At 48.3% G+C, this 22,558-nt stretch overlaps 1 protein-coding gene across 3 annotated transcripts in view; it reads right to left on the bottom strand.

Moving 5' to 3' along the window:
• The window catches only part of FOXN3 (forkhead box N3), a 349,499-nt gene that overhangs the window by 185,627 nt on the left and 141,314 nt on the right, over positions 1–22,558 (bottom strand). For 2 of the 3 annotated variants that reach the window (XM_012724503.1, XM_012724504.1), the window contains one exon: positions 18,454–19,010. In XM_012724503.1, the coding sequence (XP_012579957.1) occupies positions 18,454–18,996 (543 nt within the window). In that variant the 5' untranslated portion in view covers positions 18,997–19,010. Of the gene's footprint in view, positions 1–18,453; positions 19,011–22,438 lie in introns of all 3 variants that reach the window. The other variant, XM_004681634.1, reaches the window with a different exon arrangement.

The raw sequence follows: 22,558 nt of genomic DNA, 5'->3' as shown, positions 1-22,558 counted from the left end.
CCCCAGTTCTCATAGGCAGAAATAAATAAATCTTTTGAAAAAAGCCACAAATTCATTCTCTCTCCATTCTGGCTTAAAGTCCAAAATCCACATAGCAGGCTAGCTACTTGCTTCCAGGAGTTCTGGAGGAGACTGTGCTCTATGCTCTTCTCACTGTGGGTGGTGCCGAGACCAGGAGTGAGGACTCCCACTCAACCCACAGCCCTGGCCACAGGCAAAGACATGCAGCTGCTGCCGCTCCAAGAGGCCTGAGGGTTCCTGCTGTCTCTGAAGCTCGAGGCCAGGCTGCCCCTAGTCAACGGTGTCTGGGAAAGGGCCGTAAACGGAGCCCCCTTGCCTCTCCACACACCCCCAAACCCACACACCTCAGCAACCGCCCCAACACACACACCCCAAACCCACACACCTCAGCACCCCCAACACACACACCCCAAACCTATATATCTCAGCACAGAGATTAACAACTGGTATAAAATACCAAACAGGGCCCTCCCTAGTGGCGCAGCGGGTTAAAGCACAGCACTGAGAATCTAAAGCCGCTTCCGCATGAGTTCGATTCCCGTCTGCCCCGGAGGTGATCACATGGCGTGGCAGACCTCTCCTGACCCGCCCGCTGCTCCCCTAAGCAGTGTACTTCTTCGATCTGCCTGTTCTGCTCCTCACTCTGTCTCTGGTGAATCCTCTCACCCTCCGCGTCTCTGGCCTGTACCCCAGTTCTGTATGTACAAATAAATAAATCTTTAATAAAAAAAAAATAATTAAAAAAAAAAAAACACCAAACAGTTTGTCCTGGGTGAAGAAAGACCATCTAGGACGCTGTTTCATAAAATTCAACCACCCCTAAGAAAATATCGTCTGGCAACAAAAGGCCTGCAAAGGCAGCTGCTTGTCTGGAGAGAGGCAGGAAGACCCGGATGACACAGAGGTGCCACCTGACCAGAGGGGGAGGCGGGCAGATGGGGAAGGTCACACTGCCCTTCACAGCTACTCCCTTGGGAGTCTATCAAGTGCATTCAGACACAGGGGACATCACCCCGTGGGGGACACACAGAGAAGCCAGCAGCCCGACGTGGATGTGTATGCCTGGTTCACGTGCACCGACGGTGCCCCCGCACCACACACAGCCCCAGCTCTGTGTCTGCAAGCACAGGTGCCTGGGATCTCTGATCCTGGGATCCCATGTGCAGGTGGGGGCAAAGAGGGGGCGTTCAAAGGGCCTGGGTCCCCTCCGATGACTACAGGTGAGGAAGAGCACCCCAGAGGGCTCCCGGGAGATCCAAGATCCAGCTGAAGCACAGCTCATGAGGCCCCATCTGTGCCACAGTGGACTTTTAGTTCAGGCCCAGGAAGGGGCTTGCTGACTGCGTGTTAACAGGTACGCAACTCCCAGGTGGAAGCTAGTGCCGTAATGAAGACAAGGCTTCACCCTGGCGATTTCCCCAAACCCCTCAGAAATGTGCAAAATCCACTGATGCCCCCCAGGGCTGCGTGAGCTGCCACACCCAGCCCGTCTCGGGCAGAAATGTCTCCAGCCCACTGTGTGACGCGGGTTATCTGTTGTTGATCAGAGCGTGTGACTAGCACACTGCCATGCGTCTAACAACACTGTGGCACAGGGGAGACAATCAAGGAGTCCTCTGTGGGGAGGTTTGGGAACCCTGGATAAAGGTCAACTCGACTTACTTACAGATGAATCACATCACAGGTGAATACTGATTAAACGCACAGGAGGTACAGTGGGCCCCCACAAGAAGGTTTACTAAACTGAGTGGAGGAATCTAAAGATTCAAGGTGATACAGGAGGTTGCCAAGCTCACAGTCAGGTAGTGACCAGCTTGTCTCTAATGCGCAGGTCCCCTGACACCAACTTCAGCACTCTGCACAACACACATGCCTCCTCCTCTCAGTCTCCCTTACCCTCTCACTGCACCCCAAAAACCAAGCTGGGTAAGCACTATTTCCCTATATGCACTCACCTCTCTTACTAGACTGGAATCATGTTTGCTTCCGATGCCCAGCCCAAGACCCATTTACAAGAATCAACATGTGCTGGAGGGAGGGAGGGGGAAGAAGGGGGCTTGAGGAAGTTCAGGGACTCGCAGGAGTGCTATCATTACTTATTACTGATAAATATTATTTCAAGTAAACAACCCCCCTTAATATAAACCAATCTCTAAGGATAGAAGGGGACCTTTAAAGTCAGCCAGAAAACCAGAGGTCATGAGAGTTAATTGAGACAAATACTTAAGTAAAAAGTCCTCCATTACACCTGTCACTGCTTCTGGGCAACCTGCATTTTCAACACATAATATTCTTATCAACAAACAGGGATGGGTGCTTTGCTTCCCAAGCAGGTTCTGTGTGGATTTCATCAATGGCCATCATAATAATTAGCAGGTACTTCAAAATAGTGTCTATAGACTCACAAAAGGCTAAAATTCAGGGACATTCTGAGTAATTAATGAAACAAAAATTTGATAGGTTTGAACATATTTTTAAAGGTCACAAACAGCAATGATGAATCACTTATAAAATATTTAGTACATTCAGTGACTCAAAACAAGACACATGAAGGAAATTAAATCCCATGTCAGTGGCACAAGTTCATGTCCATTTCCAATTAATCAGAGACTTGACTTAGTGAAGCAAAATCAACACGATGATACTGAAAAAAGAGCATCTGACAAAGAGACAGGAAACCCGGGCTCTGGGCCCAGACAGATGGGACTCGAGTAAGTCATCTGTACTATTTGGACCTCACATTCCTTGCTTATAAACCAACATCACCTTCTAGGACCTGATGAAGAGAATTCTATTAAACAAGTATATGGAACTCCAAGCAAAGAAACCTCTGAGGTGCTCAAGTTCATTTTAACAAAAGTCAATAGCTGTTAGGTGTTACCTACAATAAATTTCATAAGCAGAAGTCAATTCTGTATGGCTTGACCTACTTCTCTTCACCACCAAGGTAAGATACTTCTTAGTCAGCACATTCAATCTTAAGACCTGGGTTTCTTCTCTGGTTTGCTAACACTTTGACAGCGGGTGGTTGTGATGACAGTAACAGGAAGAAGACAGCCACTAGCCTCTGAAGGTATTTTAGATAGAAGCAAGTATCTGGGCAACCCTGTCGGTCTTTGGGTGGACTGAAAAAAATTAGGAAGAGCTGTTCTTCCCGACTGGAGAGCTAGTAACACAGGACATGCAAACCTTATTGAGAGGAAAGAGTCAAGGGTAACCAAAAAGTTGAACCTAAGCTGCTAACAAGATGCAGCTTCCCCCATGCTCAAGAGCATTAGTGCAGGCTCATGAAATCTTCCCTAAGCTGAAATGGCACCAAGCAAAGAAGCAGTTGCCAATCGTTTATATGGAAATAAATGTAATATTCCCAGACCCAAAAAACAATCAATCAGACCTCCCTGGTGGCCTAGGGGCTAAGTCTCAGTGCTATCACTGATGCAGCCTGAGTTCAGGCCAGGGAGCCCACCCACGTGGAGCAGCAGACCTCTCCTGTCTCACCTGCTGCTCCCCCAGCAGTGTGTGTCAGTGAGTCAGCCTTTTCTGCTCCCCACACTATCTCTGGTGACACCTCTCACACCCCCACACCCTCTGGCCTGTACCCAGTTCTTCTACACACACACACACACACACACACACACACACACAAATAATAATCTACAAAATCATGACATTAATACATGAAAACTAAAAGAAGAGTAACAGATAACAAGACTGACATAAATATACTCCTGTATAACGAAGCTGCCAGGGAAGAAGCTCTGGATTCCACTCTGCTATTGATCCAGGTTTGCTCTGTCTTAGGAAGGCTGACATTGAAGGCTAAGTGTGCTTCTTCTTTTGCCATTTGTGATGGAAGTGAAAATCCTCCTTGGATTTCTTTCTATTAGCAAAACAGGTATTGAAATAGGTCTTTCGTAAAGCTGAGTGGCATAATCCGAATATCCGATAAGCAGGGACACCTGGGCTTGAGTTGGTGGCTATGATCCCCAATTCCCTCATAAAAAATTTCAAGTGGACCTATCACATGCCCAGCAAGCTGCTGGTCTGGGGGATGCAAGAATGATGCCACCCTCAACCTCAGGTGTGGAGACAGTATAAAAGGGGAACAGATACTGCATAGATAATTACCCTGGCAAAGTAAGAACTATAAAGTAATGGACAAAGCAGAGACAATGAGTGAAACAGGGGCAGTCTGGGGATGGTTTTACAAAAGTGCAGGGCAACCAGATCCTAACTGAGAATTCAGTATAAAGAGAAGAAAAGTAGGAGCCTCCCTGGTGGTGCAAAGGGTTAAGTCTCAGCACTATGAAACCATCAATCAGTAGCAGCCACTGCAGCAGGAGTTTTGATCACCAGCCAGGGAGCTGACCCACGTGACAAGGCAGACCTCCTGTCTTGCCGCTGCTCCCCTCAGCAGTGTATTTCAATACATCTGCCTTTCTGTTCCCCACTCTGTCTCTGGTGAATCCTCTTACCCTGGCACCTCTAGCCTGCCTCCCCGCTCTTGGATGCATGAATAAATAAAATAAATCTTTAGAAAAATAAAAAGAGTAGAGGAAGAACATTCTAGATTGTTGGCAAAGCACCTGCAAGTGAAAGATAGCCTGATAACATGTGGAAACAGGGAATCCTGAGACAGGCAGAAGGACTGGAACATCAGGATAATGAAGAGGATGAAAAACCCAAGACAGTGTCCTTTAAAAGGTGCAGGGGGTGGCGGAGGGAAGTCGCACTGACCACAGAGATTCTAGAGCTACATCAAACACATGCTGTATGTGGGCGTTCTTTGGAGTCTAATTTGAACAAACCACTCTGTGGATAATAAAGAATCGAGGTTTTTTTTTTTTTTTTTTAAAACAAGTGATAATGGTCTTGTGGCTGAGTGTGTGTGTGAATTCTTCTGTCAGCGATACCTCCTGAAATATTTGTAGCTACAGTAGTAAGTGCCTGGGATTTGCTTTAAAATAGCCCGGCAAGAACGATGGGGATGGCACACGGGTGATTCAGGGGAAGCCCATGGGGATTACAACTGAGACGGGTAAAGGCACCAAATGATGTAAAAATAAACTACTATATTATTTTAAAAAAAACAGCCCAGCAGGAGAGGGAGGCAGGGGAGACATGAGGGAGAGGGTTCCACGTGAGGGCTGCCTCCTGCACTGGGTGGCCCCGTGCCGCAGCACTGCAATCTTCTGACTTCTGACAGAGTCTAAGGGAGGTAGGCCTTCTACGCCGGGCTGAACCTTTGAACATACATCCCCCTCTGAACCTTGTGTCTCAGACTTCAGTGAAGAATCACTGAGACGCCCAGATGGCATCAACCGAAATTCTCCTAAGGGAGGGAACGGGTGGGGATTTGGCCCAGGATCCGGCAAACAGTGAAGACTCTGACAGGCCAACGGTGAGACAACAGCGGAGAGGCACGAGGGGGCAGGTTAAGGGGTGTTCTTTGAGTGGGTATGGGGCTGAAGAGGAGGGATGCCCCTGAAGAATTTCCCCCAAGGACCCAGACTCACGCCTCCTTTCCCAGAGCGCCCTCCACAACACCCTCCCGTCCTAAGTCCTCCATAAACCTGGACAAATGAGCAAAGTTCCTGCAGAAGTAAAGGGTTACTATGACTGTTTACTTCCAATGCCAAAGGGGAAAGGAAGTTCCCATCTGAAACAGGAAAAAGGAAAAACACATCCAAACACCCAAAAAATGAGGCCACAGGGCAGTCCCGGGGGGTGGCTCGCTCACTTCATTCGTATAAATTCCACAATGGTCAAGACATTCACAGGAATGGGTGGCACACCCACACACAAAAAGTGGCGGTCAAGGAAAACAGGGTCAAGTAAAAATAAGAGCAAAACACTTAAAATGGAACACTGTCTTCCTTGTTTGTACACATGGCTAGCCCAAGTTAGCTGAAGCAATGAAAACTGCCAGTGGTGTTCAATTTGACATGGATTTTTAAACACCTAAGTGGAGTTACCAGTTGGAAGTGTGATCTGTGCCAAGCTTAATAGATAAGTCAGAATTGAGATAAAATCTGATGATGTATCTGGAGGTATTAGTCAGTGGAAACTAAAAGGGGATTTCAGGAATTATTCTCCATCAGACAGGAAGTAAAATGAACTTGTACTTCAGCACTTAGAGGAAATTCTATTTCCACTAGTGTTTGAGTAGAGAATTCATTCTGAGCTCTGTTCTGTGTGATGAGTGCAAAAACAAAAGGGATTCTGTTTAAAGGGAGAAACTTAGAACTATTTCAAAAATAACTTACCTGTGGTTACTGCAGTTTTACAGGAGAAATAAAACACGCTTTTGCTTTTCGTGATGCGGGTGTAACTTATAAATGTGCTCAGGGTCGGAGGCATCTCCAGTATGCTGAGAGAAGGCCAGTAAACATCTCATTTAGCAAAGCCCCCTAACCCATGACTTCTGCGAGTTCCCTGCCATCTGGTCCCTGGCTGGAGAGAGGAATTTTTCTTGTATATGTGTCTCCATAGCAACGAGTTTGCAGTTGATATGGAAAGTAAGCAGTTGCCTTAGCAACAGAGTTGCTGATGTGGAGGCTCCAGGCTTTCAGGGAATGGATAAGCTGACCAGACTAGTTTAGATGCATTGCATAGGGCCCTGTAATGTAGGGCTGCACAGACCGGCCCTGGCAGTGTCACATCAGTCCTGATTTAAAGGCGATCACGGCCCCTCCCCCTTGCAGAGGAAGGGCTTACAGAGTGTAATAAATCAGACAGAAGTAGCTGCTGTCAGTTGAAATAGATCATGAGAGGGATCTCCTGGTGGAATTCATAAAGGAGAATGTCTGTACCAGAATACATTTGATTGCAAGGAAGAGAAATCCACCCAAGTTGGCGTAAGTGAAAGAGCTTGTCCCCACGACCGGTCCCACAGGCTAGAGAGTAGAGCAAGCAGAGCTGGGGCCACGCTGACTGGAAGCTCCTTCTGCCCCTCGGAGGCCAGTGGAGGATCATCCTTGCCTTCCCCAGGGGACCTGTTCCGATCTCCTCTCCTCAGCCCGGCCACCTCTGTGGCTCTGTTTCTACTTCCGGCCCCACTGGCGTGCCTGCTGCCTGGCATGATGGCCCCGTGCTTGGCAATGTCCACCCCATCGTCTCTGCGCAGTGTCTCTGTCACAGTCCAGACACATGGCCATGTTCTCCAGAGGCCAAGTGCTCAGCCGGGTCAAAACAGGCAGGGTGCCCGGATCAAGATGGCTGAAGGGGCTGTCTCTTCCTCAGACATAGGGCATGGGTTTGAAGCATGCCATGAAGTTTATCTGGAATGCCTTTGTGGCGATATTTTAATGATGAAGATAAAAATAATAAGGAACCCTGGAGTATTTTGTGCTTTGGCTTCCCTAGAGTCCAATGCAGCCATCTCTCTCAGGCGTTGGACAGGAACACCCCAGGGGATTCCGGGTGTGGCCTGAGCTTCCTTCTGATTCTTTATTGTCTCCAAAGTAACTTCATCTTTCTTGCTTTTGTTCTGCATGAACTTGGGGTTAGAGGTTCCCAAACTAGCAAAGACGTTCTTTGGTGACTACTTCTTCCTGCCAGCTGCCCTCAAATTGCTTATAATCAGAGTTGAGTGATTACCAAAAATTATAAATTCTAGACCTCTATTCCAGATAGGAATATAGGTCAGCTCTCCAACACAAGTTGTCCTGATTTTCAAGATCAAGAGCTTGGGTTGTTGCTTGCCATGGAGTCCCAGCCTGGTATTTTCAAAACAGAGGGAAAATGTAACTACTCCATGCCAAGGACAAGATATGTAAAGAGATCACAAAACTCTGGCGGAGGAGATTGGGTGGAAGCCAAAAGAGATCAGGAAGGTCACAGTGGTACTTGCCGACTGCCAAGGGAATGGCCAATGGCTGCAACTGCATGGTTTGGGGACCCAAGGGAGAAAAAGCCAGGGGAGGAATCCTGGAGAAGAGACAAAATTTCACTGGCCAGGCTGGGGGCCAGTGACAGGAACAGAGGTGGTCACTTGGATCATTAAGGTTTTAATGTGGACTCAGGACTGGGAATGCCTTTGGGGGGAAAACAGAGCGTGAAGATTAAAGCTGAAATTTTCATAGGACTTGCTGAGGACTACTGGAACTGTGTCATGCACCTGCAGCCCCGATCTCACTGCTTTCCACCCCTGCCAAGCCAGATACCATGTTCTCATTACAGGTGGGGAAGCTGAGACTCAATCACTTGCTAACTCAGTCTGTCAGACACAGAACCAAAATCTGGGACTTCTTTGCTTTCCCTTTAGCCCAGCAGGCTGAAGCAGAGGCTCCCACGAGACAGAGAGGGAAACCGACTCGAGAAGGCAGACTGAGCCGGTCTGGGGGGCTGGGTGTCACACCAAGGAGCCTGATTTTGCTTAGACAGTCATGCACACAGCCACAGCATCTATGACGACAAAGCAGAAGGAAAGTCATTTCTGCTTAGAGGTTTTGGCCTTCACAGCAGAATTTCTCACTGCCCAGAAATTTCTTTGAAGAGGGTCAAAATAAATTTTTTGCCCTCAACCCAACCCAGCCCAGCCCACATTTGCATCCCATGTCTTCCTCCCCAGCTCCACGCCTGGGCTAAGCCAACAACCTCTCCATCATCTCTCGCCTGCACACTGAACAAGTCTCAAAGAGATGCCTCCCTTTCCAGTCCTCAACAAGTCATTCTCTAGCCTTTAAATACCAGGACTTTCTGTTACTTGGACATTTCAAGTGTTGCCATCTCAGGGCATTGTGTGTGTGTGTGTGTGTGTGTGTGTGTGTGTGTGTGTGTGTGTGTGTGTGTAACCTTGTTAAGAACTTACGGTTCTCTCTGCCCCAGATCTCTGGCCTGGTCATCCCCTCCCGCCCTCATCCCCACCATCTTGAGTACATTGTTCTGTTTTATTTTCTTAGTGCACCAGCTGACACATTACCTACTGTCCAACATGTGCCTCCCTCTCCTCCTGCCTGCTTTACGAGGAGGCCTGGCTCCCTAAAATATGTGTGGCATGAATGAATCACTACTGATGATGCTTCTCAAATGACTGAAGCGATTTCATTTTGCTAGTACAAAGTCTGATTTTTATTTGGCAAACAAAGGCTTCTGCAGGATCTGAGGGCTGTGACTACCAATGCCAGTTCTGGCTTTCTGTGACTGCATCTATGGAAGATTCTGGAAGGAACTCAGCATTCCGTGAACCATTTCAGGAGTGCCAAGAGTGATTGCACCCTAGCTCTGCACCACACAGCCTGACTCCAAGCGACCTGGGAGGCATGACCTGGCCTTTTTTCCTAAACACAACGTATGTACAATTGTCCTGCTAGCTGGCTGTTTTCTATCTGATGACATTAGTTACATCCTAGAAGGGACAATCAGAGCTTTCTAGAGGCGCTTCACAGAGCTCCAGTAAACGGAAGGCAGCACTGACCTGAGTGTCCCCAAGCGCAAAGGGGAATCCCACACACACCCCATGGGGAAAAGAAGAAGAGAAGCAAGGGTAATTCTCCAGAGCAACAACCCTGGCATTCAGTCTGTATTTACTGTCTCCTGCTGAGTTCACAAGCAAAGGTACTCAAACAAGCCTGAGCACGGCAGCCCATGCGCTCACACACAAGTCAAAGACTCTCTTCTATGCTAGGCACCGTCGCCTTACACAGCAAACCATCAACTTTATACCCGTCCTAGCATTTCTTCCTATCACACGTGGTGCAGATCACACCATCACTTCTATCAAGTCATTGCTTTTGAAGATAATGTGCAAAACAAAGAATGATGTTTTATATATATATATATATATATATATATATATATATATATATAGCTAATTTAAAAAAAAAAAGTTTTCCCTTAGCATCCTCATCCCAGCTCTACAACTCCTCATCCCATGCACATCACCTGATCATCTTGTCTCTGACGCATCTCCCAACACAGCCCTTGGGTCAAGCAACATCTATCTCCTGAGCATCTAGAACAGGAAATCCAATGCTCGGGTGGTGGCACAATCAACACTTTATTTGGGACTGCAGTGGCCCCACTAGAAGACTACATTTCCCAGCATTCCTTGTGGCCAAGAGAGACTGTGTATGACTAGGTTCTGGCCAGTAAAGCAAAAGCAAAGTGTGGGGTTTCTGGAAAAGGTCCTTAAAATGATTAATTCAACAGAACCCCCTTTTGTCTTCCCCTGAGCACCCCTTTCTGCTTCCCGAGCCAAGAGAATGCCAGTCGGTGACCAGGAGAAGACCTTGGGATGGAAGCCAGAGCAGTCCACTGAGAAAAGAGGCTGAGCCAGAGAGATGGAATGTGGACTTCTGTCCAGTTCCTCCAGACTTACTTGACATGACAGGCAACATACTTCTATATGGTTGAACCTACCATTATTTGGATTTTCTATAATAAACAGTCAGATCTCATCATAACTAACCCATTCTTGGAGATCTCGTGCTCGTCCCACACCACAAGGGTGCTTTGGGAACCACTTACACCAGCACTCCTTCCCACGGGGGACAATCAAAACTTGAGTGCTGCTATCCTTTACCACAGCTCCAAATGCCCCTCTTTGGCAAAGGGACGCTTCCCTGACTAAGTGCAGACAACGGCCGCTTCACCACCTGGCATGCTTCCTGAGCTTGTGAGCTTCTGTTTTTTTATTCCACATGATGCTTTCCTGCCTTGGAATGTAAGCTCCTAAAAGGCAAGAACCAAATCCTACTTTGTATCTGAACTTTTGACATCACCCAAGTAATTCCACTGAATAAACTAACCAATAAGCCAAGGGCCATTGAACTCCAATGGCAAGTAATAAAATAGTGACAGCCTCCTAACTGTGGAGAGATCCACAGGAACCACATGAGAGATTGGCCACAGCCCCTGTTGAAGCAAATGTAGCCAAGGGGTAAGTCCTTACAGGACTAGTTAGAAGTAGCCCTTGAGAGAAGACACAAATTAAGCTAAAAGTAACAAGGTAGGGGATAGAAATGAGATACCTTAAGCAGGCCATGAAACCCAAATCTGTACAAAGAAGACCTAATAGAGCAGCAATCAAAACAAACGTGACACTAGCTGCTAACATGTGTGGGCACATATATATACACGTACACATCTATATCAGCCTATGTTTCGAGTCCCAGAAAAATGCCCATTGAGAAGGCAGTGGAATTTTCTATAAAATCCAAAATCTCTCCTCATCTTGCCAAAGCTTTAGAGCATTACAATGACTGAGGGCTCTGCGAGAGAGTATGGATTAATCCAAACAACCCATCACTATTTGTGAAGGAAGCAAAGCCCATGACTTTCAAATAGGAGGTCAGTGTGCCAGCTTCCTATATTATTTACTGCAGAGAATTATCCTGCAGCTAAAGTGATTTCAAAGGGAAATCCCAAAGCCTCTTTAGCACAACAGGGAGTTGCTGAGAACAATGTCTTGCTGATTAGATATGGAGGCAGTGCATCAGTGAAGAAGAATCTCCAAGATCTCCTCGGATCCCACAAAGCTGGACCTAAGAGAAGGCAACATTCACTGAGCAATGAATGGGAGAGATGAAGGGGGAGAACTCCAAGCAGATAGCTGATGGAGCCCCGGGACAGAAGCACCAAGCTCTCCAGAGATGTGTATAAACCCTCACCAAGGTCAATAGCAGGAGAGTCCCTGGCGGGGACTGGAAAAGTGTGCACCCTTAGACAGAAAGGCCAGAAAAGCAATGATGTGAGGAAAAGAGAGCATAGATAAAAATGGGGTGAGGCCCTCCCTGGTAGCACAGTGGGTTAGAGCAAAGCACTGAGAAGCTAAAGCCACCTCAGCATGAGTTTGATCACTACCCCAGAGGTGACCACATGGTGCAGCAGACCTCTCCTGACCCGCCTGCTGCTCCCCTCAGCAGTGCACTTCGTCAGTCAGCCTGTTCTGCTCCACTCTGTCTCTGGTGAAGCCTCTCACCACCCCTGCACCTCTGGCCTGTAACCCAGCTCTATGTGCATAAATAAATAAATCTTAAAAAAAAAAAGGGAGGGGGGAGCAAGTGTGCTGAAGGAAGAGATCCTGCTGGAAAGTCCCACAGACCAGGAGTTCTGCAGGCAGGGGCTCCCTAAGCCCTGTCCACCACACCTTCCTTCTGCACTTCATGGAGGTATAGCAGGTACTGCCCACAGCAGGAGCAGAAAAACAAAGAACAGCTGGCAAGAGCCAGACAACAGAAACACTCTCCCCCCCCCCCCCCCCCCCCACGAAGATGTCTGAGGTCTGCAAGAACCAGCAAGGAGCAGCACCTGAAGGGTGAGGCAGGGTGGGGGGGGAAGCATGCCAGAGGGTGGTGCACAAGGCTGCGGAGGGCGATGAGGATGCTGGTGTGAAAAGCTTCCTACTGCCTGGGGCTGGGACGTGGGGGTATGTTTATGCAGGCCTTCCAGAACTGCTGGTACATTCTCGCGCTCCAAGTGGGGTTGGGTGCAGCCTGGGCCCCCGAAGCAAGCAGCCTGCAAGGCCGTGTCCCATCTACCATGCACGCGGCTCAGGAGGTACAGAAGAGGCCCAGCCGCCACTTCCACACCCCGCCTGGCTCACCGCCCATAGTGGCAGTGATCAGGACCACTGCACAGTCCTTCCAGGGGCACTGTGAATCCAAAAAACATACCTAAGTCCGTCGGTCACCTCTTCCTAAACTGAGCATCAATCACACAGGCCTGTTAACGAGGGCCATGAGGAGGGAAAAGGGTCTTCAATCTGTGAACACTACCAAGAGGAGCTCTGGGCAAGGGGTGGGGGATGGGTGCTGCCACCGAAGTCCACAAGACGCCCATGACTCATGAATGTTCGACCCACCAGGACAGAAAAATCGAAAATCAAGGAGGCAGGAACTGGAGGAACCTGTGGCAGAAGAGTCTTTGCAGGAAAGGAGCCTCTGACCTTGCGCCCCAGCTCTGTGCAGGAAGCCCAGAGGCAGGGGCCAGGGTCAGAGCCTGGAAGCCAGAGCAAGAGGGGCCATGTGCTGCTTCAGGTAAGCGAGGCCGCTTTCTGACTGCTCACCAACCCTGGATGCAGCCCAGCACAAAACTTCTCATGCAAGAGAAATCTCCTTCTCCAGCTTATACCACCAGAGCAAATTCCAGGTTTATCTGGGTTATTTCAGTCCCCTATAAGTCATGTTTGTAGACTCTTTCGAGGAAGCACACAGACATCACTTACAAGCCCCTACACAGTGGTCACTCCCTCTCCCGCCACCCCGCCAAGTCCAGGAGATTCATTCCAAAACCCCCAGTAGATACTTGAAACCGGGGATAGTAGCAAATCCTACATATTCTATGTTTCTCCTAAACATATACACCCATGGCAAAGATAATTTCTAAATTAAACACAGTAAGAGACTAACAGTGATTACTAAGAATGAAAGAGGACAATTATAACACTGTTGCAACAAAAGCTTGATGAACGTGGTCTTCTCTCAAAATATCTTACTGTGTGTACTGTAGTATTTTCAGGCTATGGCTAACTAGGATGACTGAGAATGTAGGATGCAAACCATAGCTAAGGGGGACATCTGTCCTGAGAAGTAGAGACAGCACCAGAATGAAAGTATGTCCTTCAGAGCTGGGGGAATGGGGGTGAATTCCTGGTCTGCTGTGTGACCCCAGCCAAGTGCCTGACTACTCTGAGCTTAATTCCACATCAATTTTGAGGCTCTGCCTCACAGGATTGTAGTGAGGAAGAAATGGGACGTTGCGTGTGCAAACACAGAGCAGGTGCTACACCTCAGATCCACCGCTGCACTTAAAAAACAGCAGTGGCAATCTTAAAAAAAAAAAAAAAAAAACAGCAGTGGCAATCTTAAAAAAAAAAAAAAAAACAGCAGTGGCCCGTCACTTTTCCTGGATCACAGGTCCCATAAAGAATCTAAAACTTAAACAAAATCTTGAGATCCTCCAGGAGAAAGGAATCTGCAGTTACATGACATGCTGTCACTCATTTCACAGTGTCTGCAGAGTCTCTGACAACAAAGACCCCCATTAAGAAGCACCAAACAGGCCCTCCCTGGTGGCGCAGTGGGTTAAAGCACAGCACTAAGAGGCTAAAGCCACTTCTGCATGAGTTCGATCCCCGCCTTCCCCGGAGGTGACCACATGGTGTGGCAGACCTCTCCTGACCCGCCCGCTGCTCCCCTCAACAGTGTACTTCGTCGATCTGCCTGTTCTGCTCCCCGCTCTGTGTCTGGTGAATCCTCTCACCCTCTGCATCTCTGGCCTGTACCCCAGTTCTGTATGAATAAATAAATAAATCTTAAAAAAAAAAAGCACCAAACAACTACAAACATCTCTTCTACATGTGAGCCGAGCCGGGAGAGCCAGGGACCCCCCACAGCAAAGCGGGAACAGGTGTCCTGGGTCCCAACCCAGCCCTCTTTCACAAAGACAAGCTACCTTTATTTATAAGCTAAAATTACACCGTAGCACTCAGGCCTGGCTACCACAAACATGCCTTTGTACAGTGTTTCTCTTAAAACTCCTCTTATGACAACAATGTGTTCTGTTAAAGTGGTAAGAGAGGAAGTCAAAAAAAAAAAAAAGCACAAAGACAGAAACATACCTACGAGGGTTACAATTCAGTCTCCCAAAACAACTGTGTTTGTTTCTCCTTTACAAGAACCCAGGGTGTTTACTCCAGGCCAATCTTACAGTCAGAAGTAAATCTGACTTTACAACTGTATCATGACCAATTCAGGATCATCAACAGCTGGGACGATGAGATGAAAGGCTGATGGATAACTTCATAGAGGCAGGATCAGGCAGCCCCACACAAACCCAGGCTTAGGCTCAGCACCCACCCCAGGAGAGGGTCACCCAGCCTTCCTGAGAATGGGAAGACTCAAGATGCACTTGGGGTCGGGATGGAGAAAGGAGCCAGAAAGTGATCCAGCTCCTAGCTCTTCCTGCCACCCCATAGCCAGAAGCACTGGTCTCTTTAAGGAGGAAGAGCCCCAGAAAGTGGGAAGAAGCAGGTCTGCTGAGGATGAAAATCCAATGAAGAAATACAACAGCCCTATGCAAGGCAACCATGTTTGGATCTCAACACAAATATTTTGTAAACCATCAGGAACATTGCCTAGGAACCTAGTATTAAGCAATATCAAAGAACTGTCATTTTGTTAGGGGTGACACTGTGGTTATGTAAGAAACTGTGCATTATTCTTATTCACACACATGGAAATATGTGGTGTAAAGTCGCATAAAGTCTACAATTTGCTTCAAAATACTAAGCAACAGCAACAACAAAAATGAACGAAGCCAGAGACCCCGCGAGCACATTAAATCTGGATGTTGGCAATGGTAGTGACAGGCACATCGACTCATGTTCTCTGCTGTGTAGTTTTGAAAATTTCCATGGCTTAAAAATACAACTATCTTTTAAAGTCCTGTACGGAATAAAATGCAAAAAAAGGAGATAAAAACGAAAGCAGAACTGTCTATGCTCTCCCGTGTTCCATACATAAGAGCACGTTCTCGATGAAATCTCCACGTCGGAAAGAGCCCAAAGGGGGCATCTAGTTCAGGGATCCGCCAATCTGACTGGAGTCAGAAATAACTAGGCAGCTTATCAGAACTCCCAATCTTCCCCAACCCACCTCCAAGCTGCGGAATCCAAATCTCCAGGGGCAAAAAATGGTAATTGTTTTTAAGCGCCACAGGTGACACTGATGTCATCAATCTAGTGCGCTGTCTCCGGGCATCCCGGCCAAACAGGTGTCAGCAGGGAAGGCGGATCAGAGCGCCCTGCCTTCTCACGGTGTGTCAAGCTCCAAACCCGGCTTGACGCTTTTAAAAGCAAACCAAGTGGAATGGCGGATCCTGTGGGTGCAGCTTGTGAGGCCACCACCTCTCCTGCTAACATTCCTCAAACATTCGGTGCATTTAGCCCTTGTGATGAGCCAAAACCTCAGTGTGGGAGCTATGGCAAGTAAAATCCCCTGGGAAAAAACAAATGTAGAGCCCAAGGGACTTTCACTGGGCACACTGTGGGGGGGGCGGGGGTGCTTTCCCCTTTACTCAGCTAGCCTACCAGAAAACCCCAAATGCATGGGCCAAGTTCACTGTCCTGGGAGAACCTGGGAGCACCCAGAAGTACCTGGAGCATCCGGGAGTGTCTGGGATCACCTGAGAGTACATGAGAGTTTCTGGGATCACCTGGGAGCACCTGTGAGCACTCAGAATCACCAAGAGTCCCTGGGAGCACCTAGCAGCATCACCTGCAAGCACTCGAGAGTCCCTGGGGGTATCTAGGAGGGCCTGGAAGTACCTGGGAGTCTACCCCTCTCAGAGCAGACACCTGCTGGCTCTAGAGTAACACAAGGAGAGAAGAAAATGAGGAAACGCTCCCTCTGCTTGGCTCTCACAGCATCACAAACTCTGGGAACAAATTCCCAACCACAAAGCTGACTGGCACTTGGTCAGAAACATGCCAATACAGGTCAGTTTGGCGAAGAAGCAGGAAAAACGTTTCACAAGATTAACAATCTCAAGTGAAAACCACTCCCTTTCAGCCAGCGATAGCTGTGGAATGACAGCCTTCAACCCTGGAAAACATGATGGGGGGGTCAAAGGGGAGTCGGTGCTTGTGCCAGAGGGCACTGCGAAACCCACTTGTCACTGCCAGGCTGCCAGCTAACCCGCCCCGGGCTCTCACACGCCACGCAACGGGGCTGGCTGACATTCTGAGTGCACCTTCACTAAATCCCTCTCCGGCGAGCACAGACATGCGGCGACTTGCTGGCCATACACCCCCACTGAAAGCCCTGTGCTTGGCTTTACCAGCAACATGTGATTTGGGGCAACTCTGAACAGCACTTTCTCCTCGACTTCCTAACCCTGGAATTGCTTTCTAAGACTGCCTTTCTTGCCACAAGGACCTACCTACACAGAGGCTTTTAATACCACAGACTTGGTTCTTGACAGGGAAGCAACCAATTTTCCCCGAGTTCAAAGAATGATCTTACAACAGTCAACACAGCCAGGTTCAGAGGTCAGTCAGCAAATGCTGATACTGAGATGCGGTGGGGGAGAGAGGAGACCCGGGGAAAGCAAGGGCTCCTCAGCTTTGCAGTCACAGTCACAGAAATGCCCCTCCAGGATTAAAGGCAGCGCCCTTCAAATGTTACAGCCGCATAAAAGTAAGGGCCCGGGGAAGGAGGGCCCCTTGTGAATAGTCACTTCTGCACACTGGCTCCAGGTAGCCTGTGTAGCAGCGATCAACAGCAAAGCTCTCCAGGGTCCACATCTTTCTTTTTCCCAGGCAACACCCCTCTTCAAACCCCACAGTTCGCTCCCCATTGTGATCATAAGCTCAGGGGAACAGCATCTGCAGACAAACGTGCCCATGGCAGCAAAGAGAAATATGTCTCTGCCACTTCCATGCCAAGACAAGCAGAATTCTCTTGGACTCAAGATTCTACTGAAAACCGAAACATTTTAGAAAGAAACGAAAATCCCCCGACCTACATGGCCACTGATCCCACATAATAGGGGTCCAGAGCCCAAACCTGAACTTCAAAAAGGTGACCTGCAGCTGCACACAGCAGCGCTGTTGCCACGAAAAACAAAGCTGGGAGGCTCGGCTGCATGAAAACTTTATGACAGGAACATTCGGGGTGATTTATGTCAACTGGGGGCTGCCTTGATTTTCCAGAACTCAAAGTTTGATTGCGACTCTGTTGTCCAGCTCCAACAGCTAATTTTATTTCCACGGCACCTACTCAGATCCTCAAAAGATTCAGCAAATTATTCAAGCCATCTTCCATCTCCCTTCGGCAGACTGTGAAGCTTAAACTAGAAACGTTCCAGTCAAAATTCCACCTCTTAACAGTCAGCCTCAAACAGGAAACTTGCCCTGAGCCAATTTTCATCCTCAGGGAGTTTCCAACTTGCCAGATACTTAAAGCCCAGACACCTGATTTCAAGAAAGTTACCTGGACGATTCGTCTGGTCTTAGAGTAGATGAGCACGACCTGTCACCTCCCAATGCCCAAGAATGTCAACTTACTCCAGAATTCTCAAGCAACATTCAAAATAAATGTCATTTTTTGGCAAACATTTGATGGCAATTTTCCTAAAATAAACGCATATATTTTTATATTTAACGGCTACCCTTGACAGCCTTTGTTTAAACTAACACCAAAGTGACCCAACCACTGGGAGGGATGACACTAGCAGCCAATCACGGGAGCGCAGGCTCATGGGGTACCACTGGGGGCCCCTCTTTGCAGCCCAAACACCAAAACACAATATTTACCTAATACAAGCTTAGCGGGAAGGAAGTTTTTTACAACTGGACAAATGAATGAAATAAAATTAGCCACTAATAACTGCACCTTCAAGTGTGACAAATGTACATCCCTTAACATTTTTTAATGAAGGAAACTGACAAATTTAACAGAAAAGCTTGAGCACCAGACACGGGCTTACCTGACTCCTCTCTTTGTCCACCTTCTTAAAACACTTATTCAAAGACAAATTATGTCTCACTGAGTTTTTCCACCCAGTAGGTGCATTTGCAAAATACGGAAAATGTTCCAAGATCCAGTTGTAGATATCCTTTACCGGCAGGCGCTTGGATGGAGAGTCCTCAATGGCCATAAATATGAGGCAGCTAAAAGAGTAGGGGGGTTTGCAGTTGGGGTTCTGCCTGGCATCGTAGGGCATGTCAGAGTGGGCGGGGGACGGGGGGGTGTCATCGTCCAGGTCCTGCACAGGACTCACGCTCCTCAGGACCGACTCCCCGAAGCTCTTCAGCAAGTTCTTACTCTCGTGCAGCCAGTTCAGGTTGGTCAGCTCTTCATCTTCCATGGCCCCCTCTTCTAATCGGATGTCAGGCAGAGAAAAGTCGAGGTCATCATCTTCCTGAAGGGCCTTGGAGAAACTGCTGCTCCGGTAACACTGACTCAACCCACTGGAGACACTAATTCCTGAGCTTTCTGGCTTCTTACTGGGAGGCATGACTGGACCCATTTACGTGAAGGCTCCTGGGAAACAGTACAGAGAAAAGATGAGTTGGGCAAACTGAATGGAAAGGCAGCTGTGGCCTCCTCATTCTCTAGCCTCCCCCACCACACAGGAACCCCATCTCAGGGCAGCCACACTGAGCAACACCAACCCACAACCCCACGACACAGAGATGTACCTAAATCACTCACGCTGGTCCCCAGGCTTATAGCCCCAGTGACCTGTCATGCCCCCTTGAACCCCGAAAAACTGGAAATAGACCTGCACCTATAATGTGCAAACACATCATCAAGAGGACTGGCAATTCCAGCAGGTGTCTTCCTGGTGGAAAGGAAAGTTGGTGACTTTGGAAAGTCCACTTTTTCTTGTATCTCGGTTTCTCTACAATACACATACATACACACATTTAAATTCATAAGCCTCCTGATCAACACAACAGAATAAGCACAATGCAGAGCGCCTGCCCTGTTACAGGTCTCACTGTTTGCCCTTCTCAAAAAAATAAACTTGTAAGTCTAATGCCAGTTGTTTCCGATTAAGCTGAGCTGTTTCCGAAACAAAAATGTCAGTTCTGACTCGGAATTAAAACTGTGGCCACAGTGAGCATCGACTTGGTTTCAGTGTTTGTTCAGTGTTTTCTTTGATTTTTTTCTCCTCCAAAAGTCAGAACTGAAAACTACAACATAATTACCACTGGCCAGTCAAAAAAGAGCAAACAAGACCCTATGTGGATTTACCTGGGAAAAGGAGTATGTTTAATTTGACTGAGTCCCTACATCCCAGACCAAATGGTAAGTAAGTTCAAGAAACACATGAATAAGTGGGAATGCAAAGACAAGCTACCAACTGAAGGTGGAGTTAATGGAAAGAGTCGGGTGAGACTGGGCAACTTCAGGAAGAAAGGCAACAAAATTCAACAAAAATTGCTACAGATTTCTGTTCTGTCAGGCCCCCTCTCCATCTCCAACCCATTTTATCAATGACCTAGTACAGGGAGTAAAACATCTGATGAGAAAAGAAAGAAGAAGGTGGCAAGTCCATAAACAAAATGACAGAGAAAGATAAAAAGCACATTCACCCTCTGGATATCCATGCAAGCCAGAAAGAACAATGAAGATAATCAAAGTCTCCCAACTCTGTCTGCAGAGCTCAAACAATGTGCTTCATTTCAGAAGTGAGCATCTATTTGTTTTCTCCACCTTGAATAAGATCAAGCACTGTGGGGGGAGGGGGGAAAGAGTGAACACATGGAAGGCAAAGATGTGATCATTCTAAAGCTCAAAATGTCCATTTACACGTTTACCTAAAGTAACTGCTACTTCAGCCAGGGAAGCTCTAGAATGAGATTCTAGAAAGCATAATGTGGGCACTCACAAGCCAATCTAAGGTTCTGGGGAAAGGCAATGTTCTCTCTCCCTCTTCCAAAAGGGAGGCAGACAGAGATCTGTCTAGAACTGCAGTGAGAAGCGCAGGGCCAAGGAGAGAAAACTTCGCCAGGCATCTGGGTCCCCCAAAGGCAGAGCAGTTCAGATACTGGCAGTTCAGATACCTGCGGTTATTTCTTTCTGTCTTTTAAAGAATAAGCCAGTGCCCTTAGGTTGCAGATATGACAGAGACCAGCCTGGTGCTACTTTTACCTTCTTGACAGACAGTTCAAAGACCCATCTCCACAAAGTTCCCTCTGATCCCAACACAAAACCTAATTTTCTGATAACCAGGAATATTCGAATATCACAGCACAAAAGAGAACAACTACCCAGCCACCGGAGTCAACTTCAGCTCCAGATGAAAGTTTTATGTCTCCTGAGCTTCCAAACAGGAAAATTATATCATGGCTGACAGTAAAGTAATTTAATTGCACTGTTGCTATGACAACATGCTGCTCTCTTCTTTTTAATTTGCTTATTTGTCAGTAGCTTCCCAAAGGAACTAACACGCTATTCTCCATGTTTTCTTTTGTTTTAAACAAACATTGCCAGCAATATGGTTTTATTTAAAAAAAAAAAAAAAGCACTGTCAAGGAGAGAGGGTTAGGGAGGTTCAGCACCCTTGAATTATTTGTCTGCTTTGTGGCTTTGTGTCCTCCCCTTTGCCCTCCCACTGTTAACAGCATCCTATAAACCACATTTTATAGTAACAGTATCAAAAGCGGCAGATCACCGCAGTCCCAGGTTCAAAAACAGTTCCCAGAAACCACCGCCGAGGAGTTTTCCATTATTATACTCTTAACTCCATAATTCGCCAAATCTTTTTTCCTCCTATTTTAGATGGAGGAGAAAGAATCTGAGCATATGATATGAGTCTGCAGTTGAGCAAACATTTTGAATCTGCTGCGAAAAAGGCTGATCTAGACAATCAGTTGTGACCATACAACTTTTCGGTGTGTACCGGCCATGCTTCCTCCCACCCCAAACCACCTCTGCCGCCGCCCGGGCCGCCCCCATACACACCCTCTTTTTGTTTTGTTTCGACTTGCTATGTTTTGATGTCTTGTGTGCTTTTTAACGGAGACCATTTAGCAGCAAAGCTAGTTTCTCGCCCGCTACCAGGTCTCCAATAACTGACAAAGACGTTACTGGCCCAGCTCTGAACAGATGTTCAGTGTGAACTTTAAAAAGTTGAGAAATCCTCCCCAGGCGGAGCAAGGCAGTGGCGAGTCTGGGGGTGGGGGGGGGCAGCTTACCCCCCTCTTCGCGCGCGCGCACACACACGCACGCGCTCCACTCAGGTCTACTGTACTTGTCAAAAACATTTCAAGGGGACCTGCGGGAGCGGCGATTGGCTGCATCCCACGTCAATCAGCAGCGTTGCCAGGCAACGGGGAAACTGCTCTTCTCCCGTATACAGGGCAATTGGGAGCTCGCATACCTTCACTGCCGGTCAGATGTCATAAACCTTTTATTGGCCGCACAGCGGCGAGCCTTAAAAACACATCAATAAAAGCCCTCCGTCCCCCAACTTCTCCAGGGCCCAAGGAGGGTTTCAAAGAGGGCTGGGTGAAGAGGGGTCGGGCCTCTGGAGACGCTCACTTCGGGTGCCAAGCCTGCAGTTTGGGGTGGGGGGATCTTTGTTAGGAGACCGCATCCCATCTCGGGGTCTCCCCTCGATCGGTACCCCCTCCCTCGGCCCGCAACCGCGGGGATCCAGTGCTTCTCGGACAATACCAACTCTGTTCCTTACGGGCGTCTTTTCGGAAATCGAGGCACCGGGAAAACAGCCGGCACGTCGGGACAGGAAACTCTTCGGACCAGGCAACTTCCCAGCTTGGGGGCTCCCGCCTCTCCGCCCCGCCGTCTCCCCCCACTCAGCACCCTCCCCCCAGGAACTGCGGAGTCCCTCCTCAGCCCCGAGCGGCGAGAGCGCCTCCAGGACGGCTTAGAACGAGTGCCCCCGCCCCGAGTCACCCCAATTCCACTCAGGCGCCGGCGGAAGAGGGGAGCAAACTCACCTGGCCGGAGCGGGGCGCGGGGGCGCCGCTGCCCTTCAGCGGGAGCCACAAACTTTCGCGGGCGCCCAGCGGGCATCGCCTGGTGGCCCGGCTAAGGACGCGCGGGCGCGGCGCGGCAAG

Source organism: Condylura cristata, unplaced genomic scaffold (genome assembly GCF_000260355.1).
Source record: "Condylura cristata isolate star-nosed mole 26May11 unplaced genomic scaffold, ConCri1.0 scaffold00013, whole genome shotgun sequence".
NCBI classification, from domain to species: Eukaryota; Metazoa; Chordata; class Mammalia; order Eulipotyphla; family Talpidae; genus Condylura; species Condylura cristata.
The sequence above is the reverse complement of the archived record's forward strand: the minus strand, read 5'-3'. Positions and strand labels throughout refer to the sequence as shown.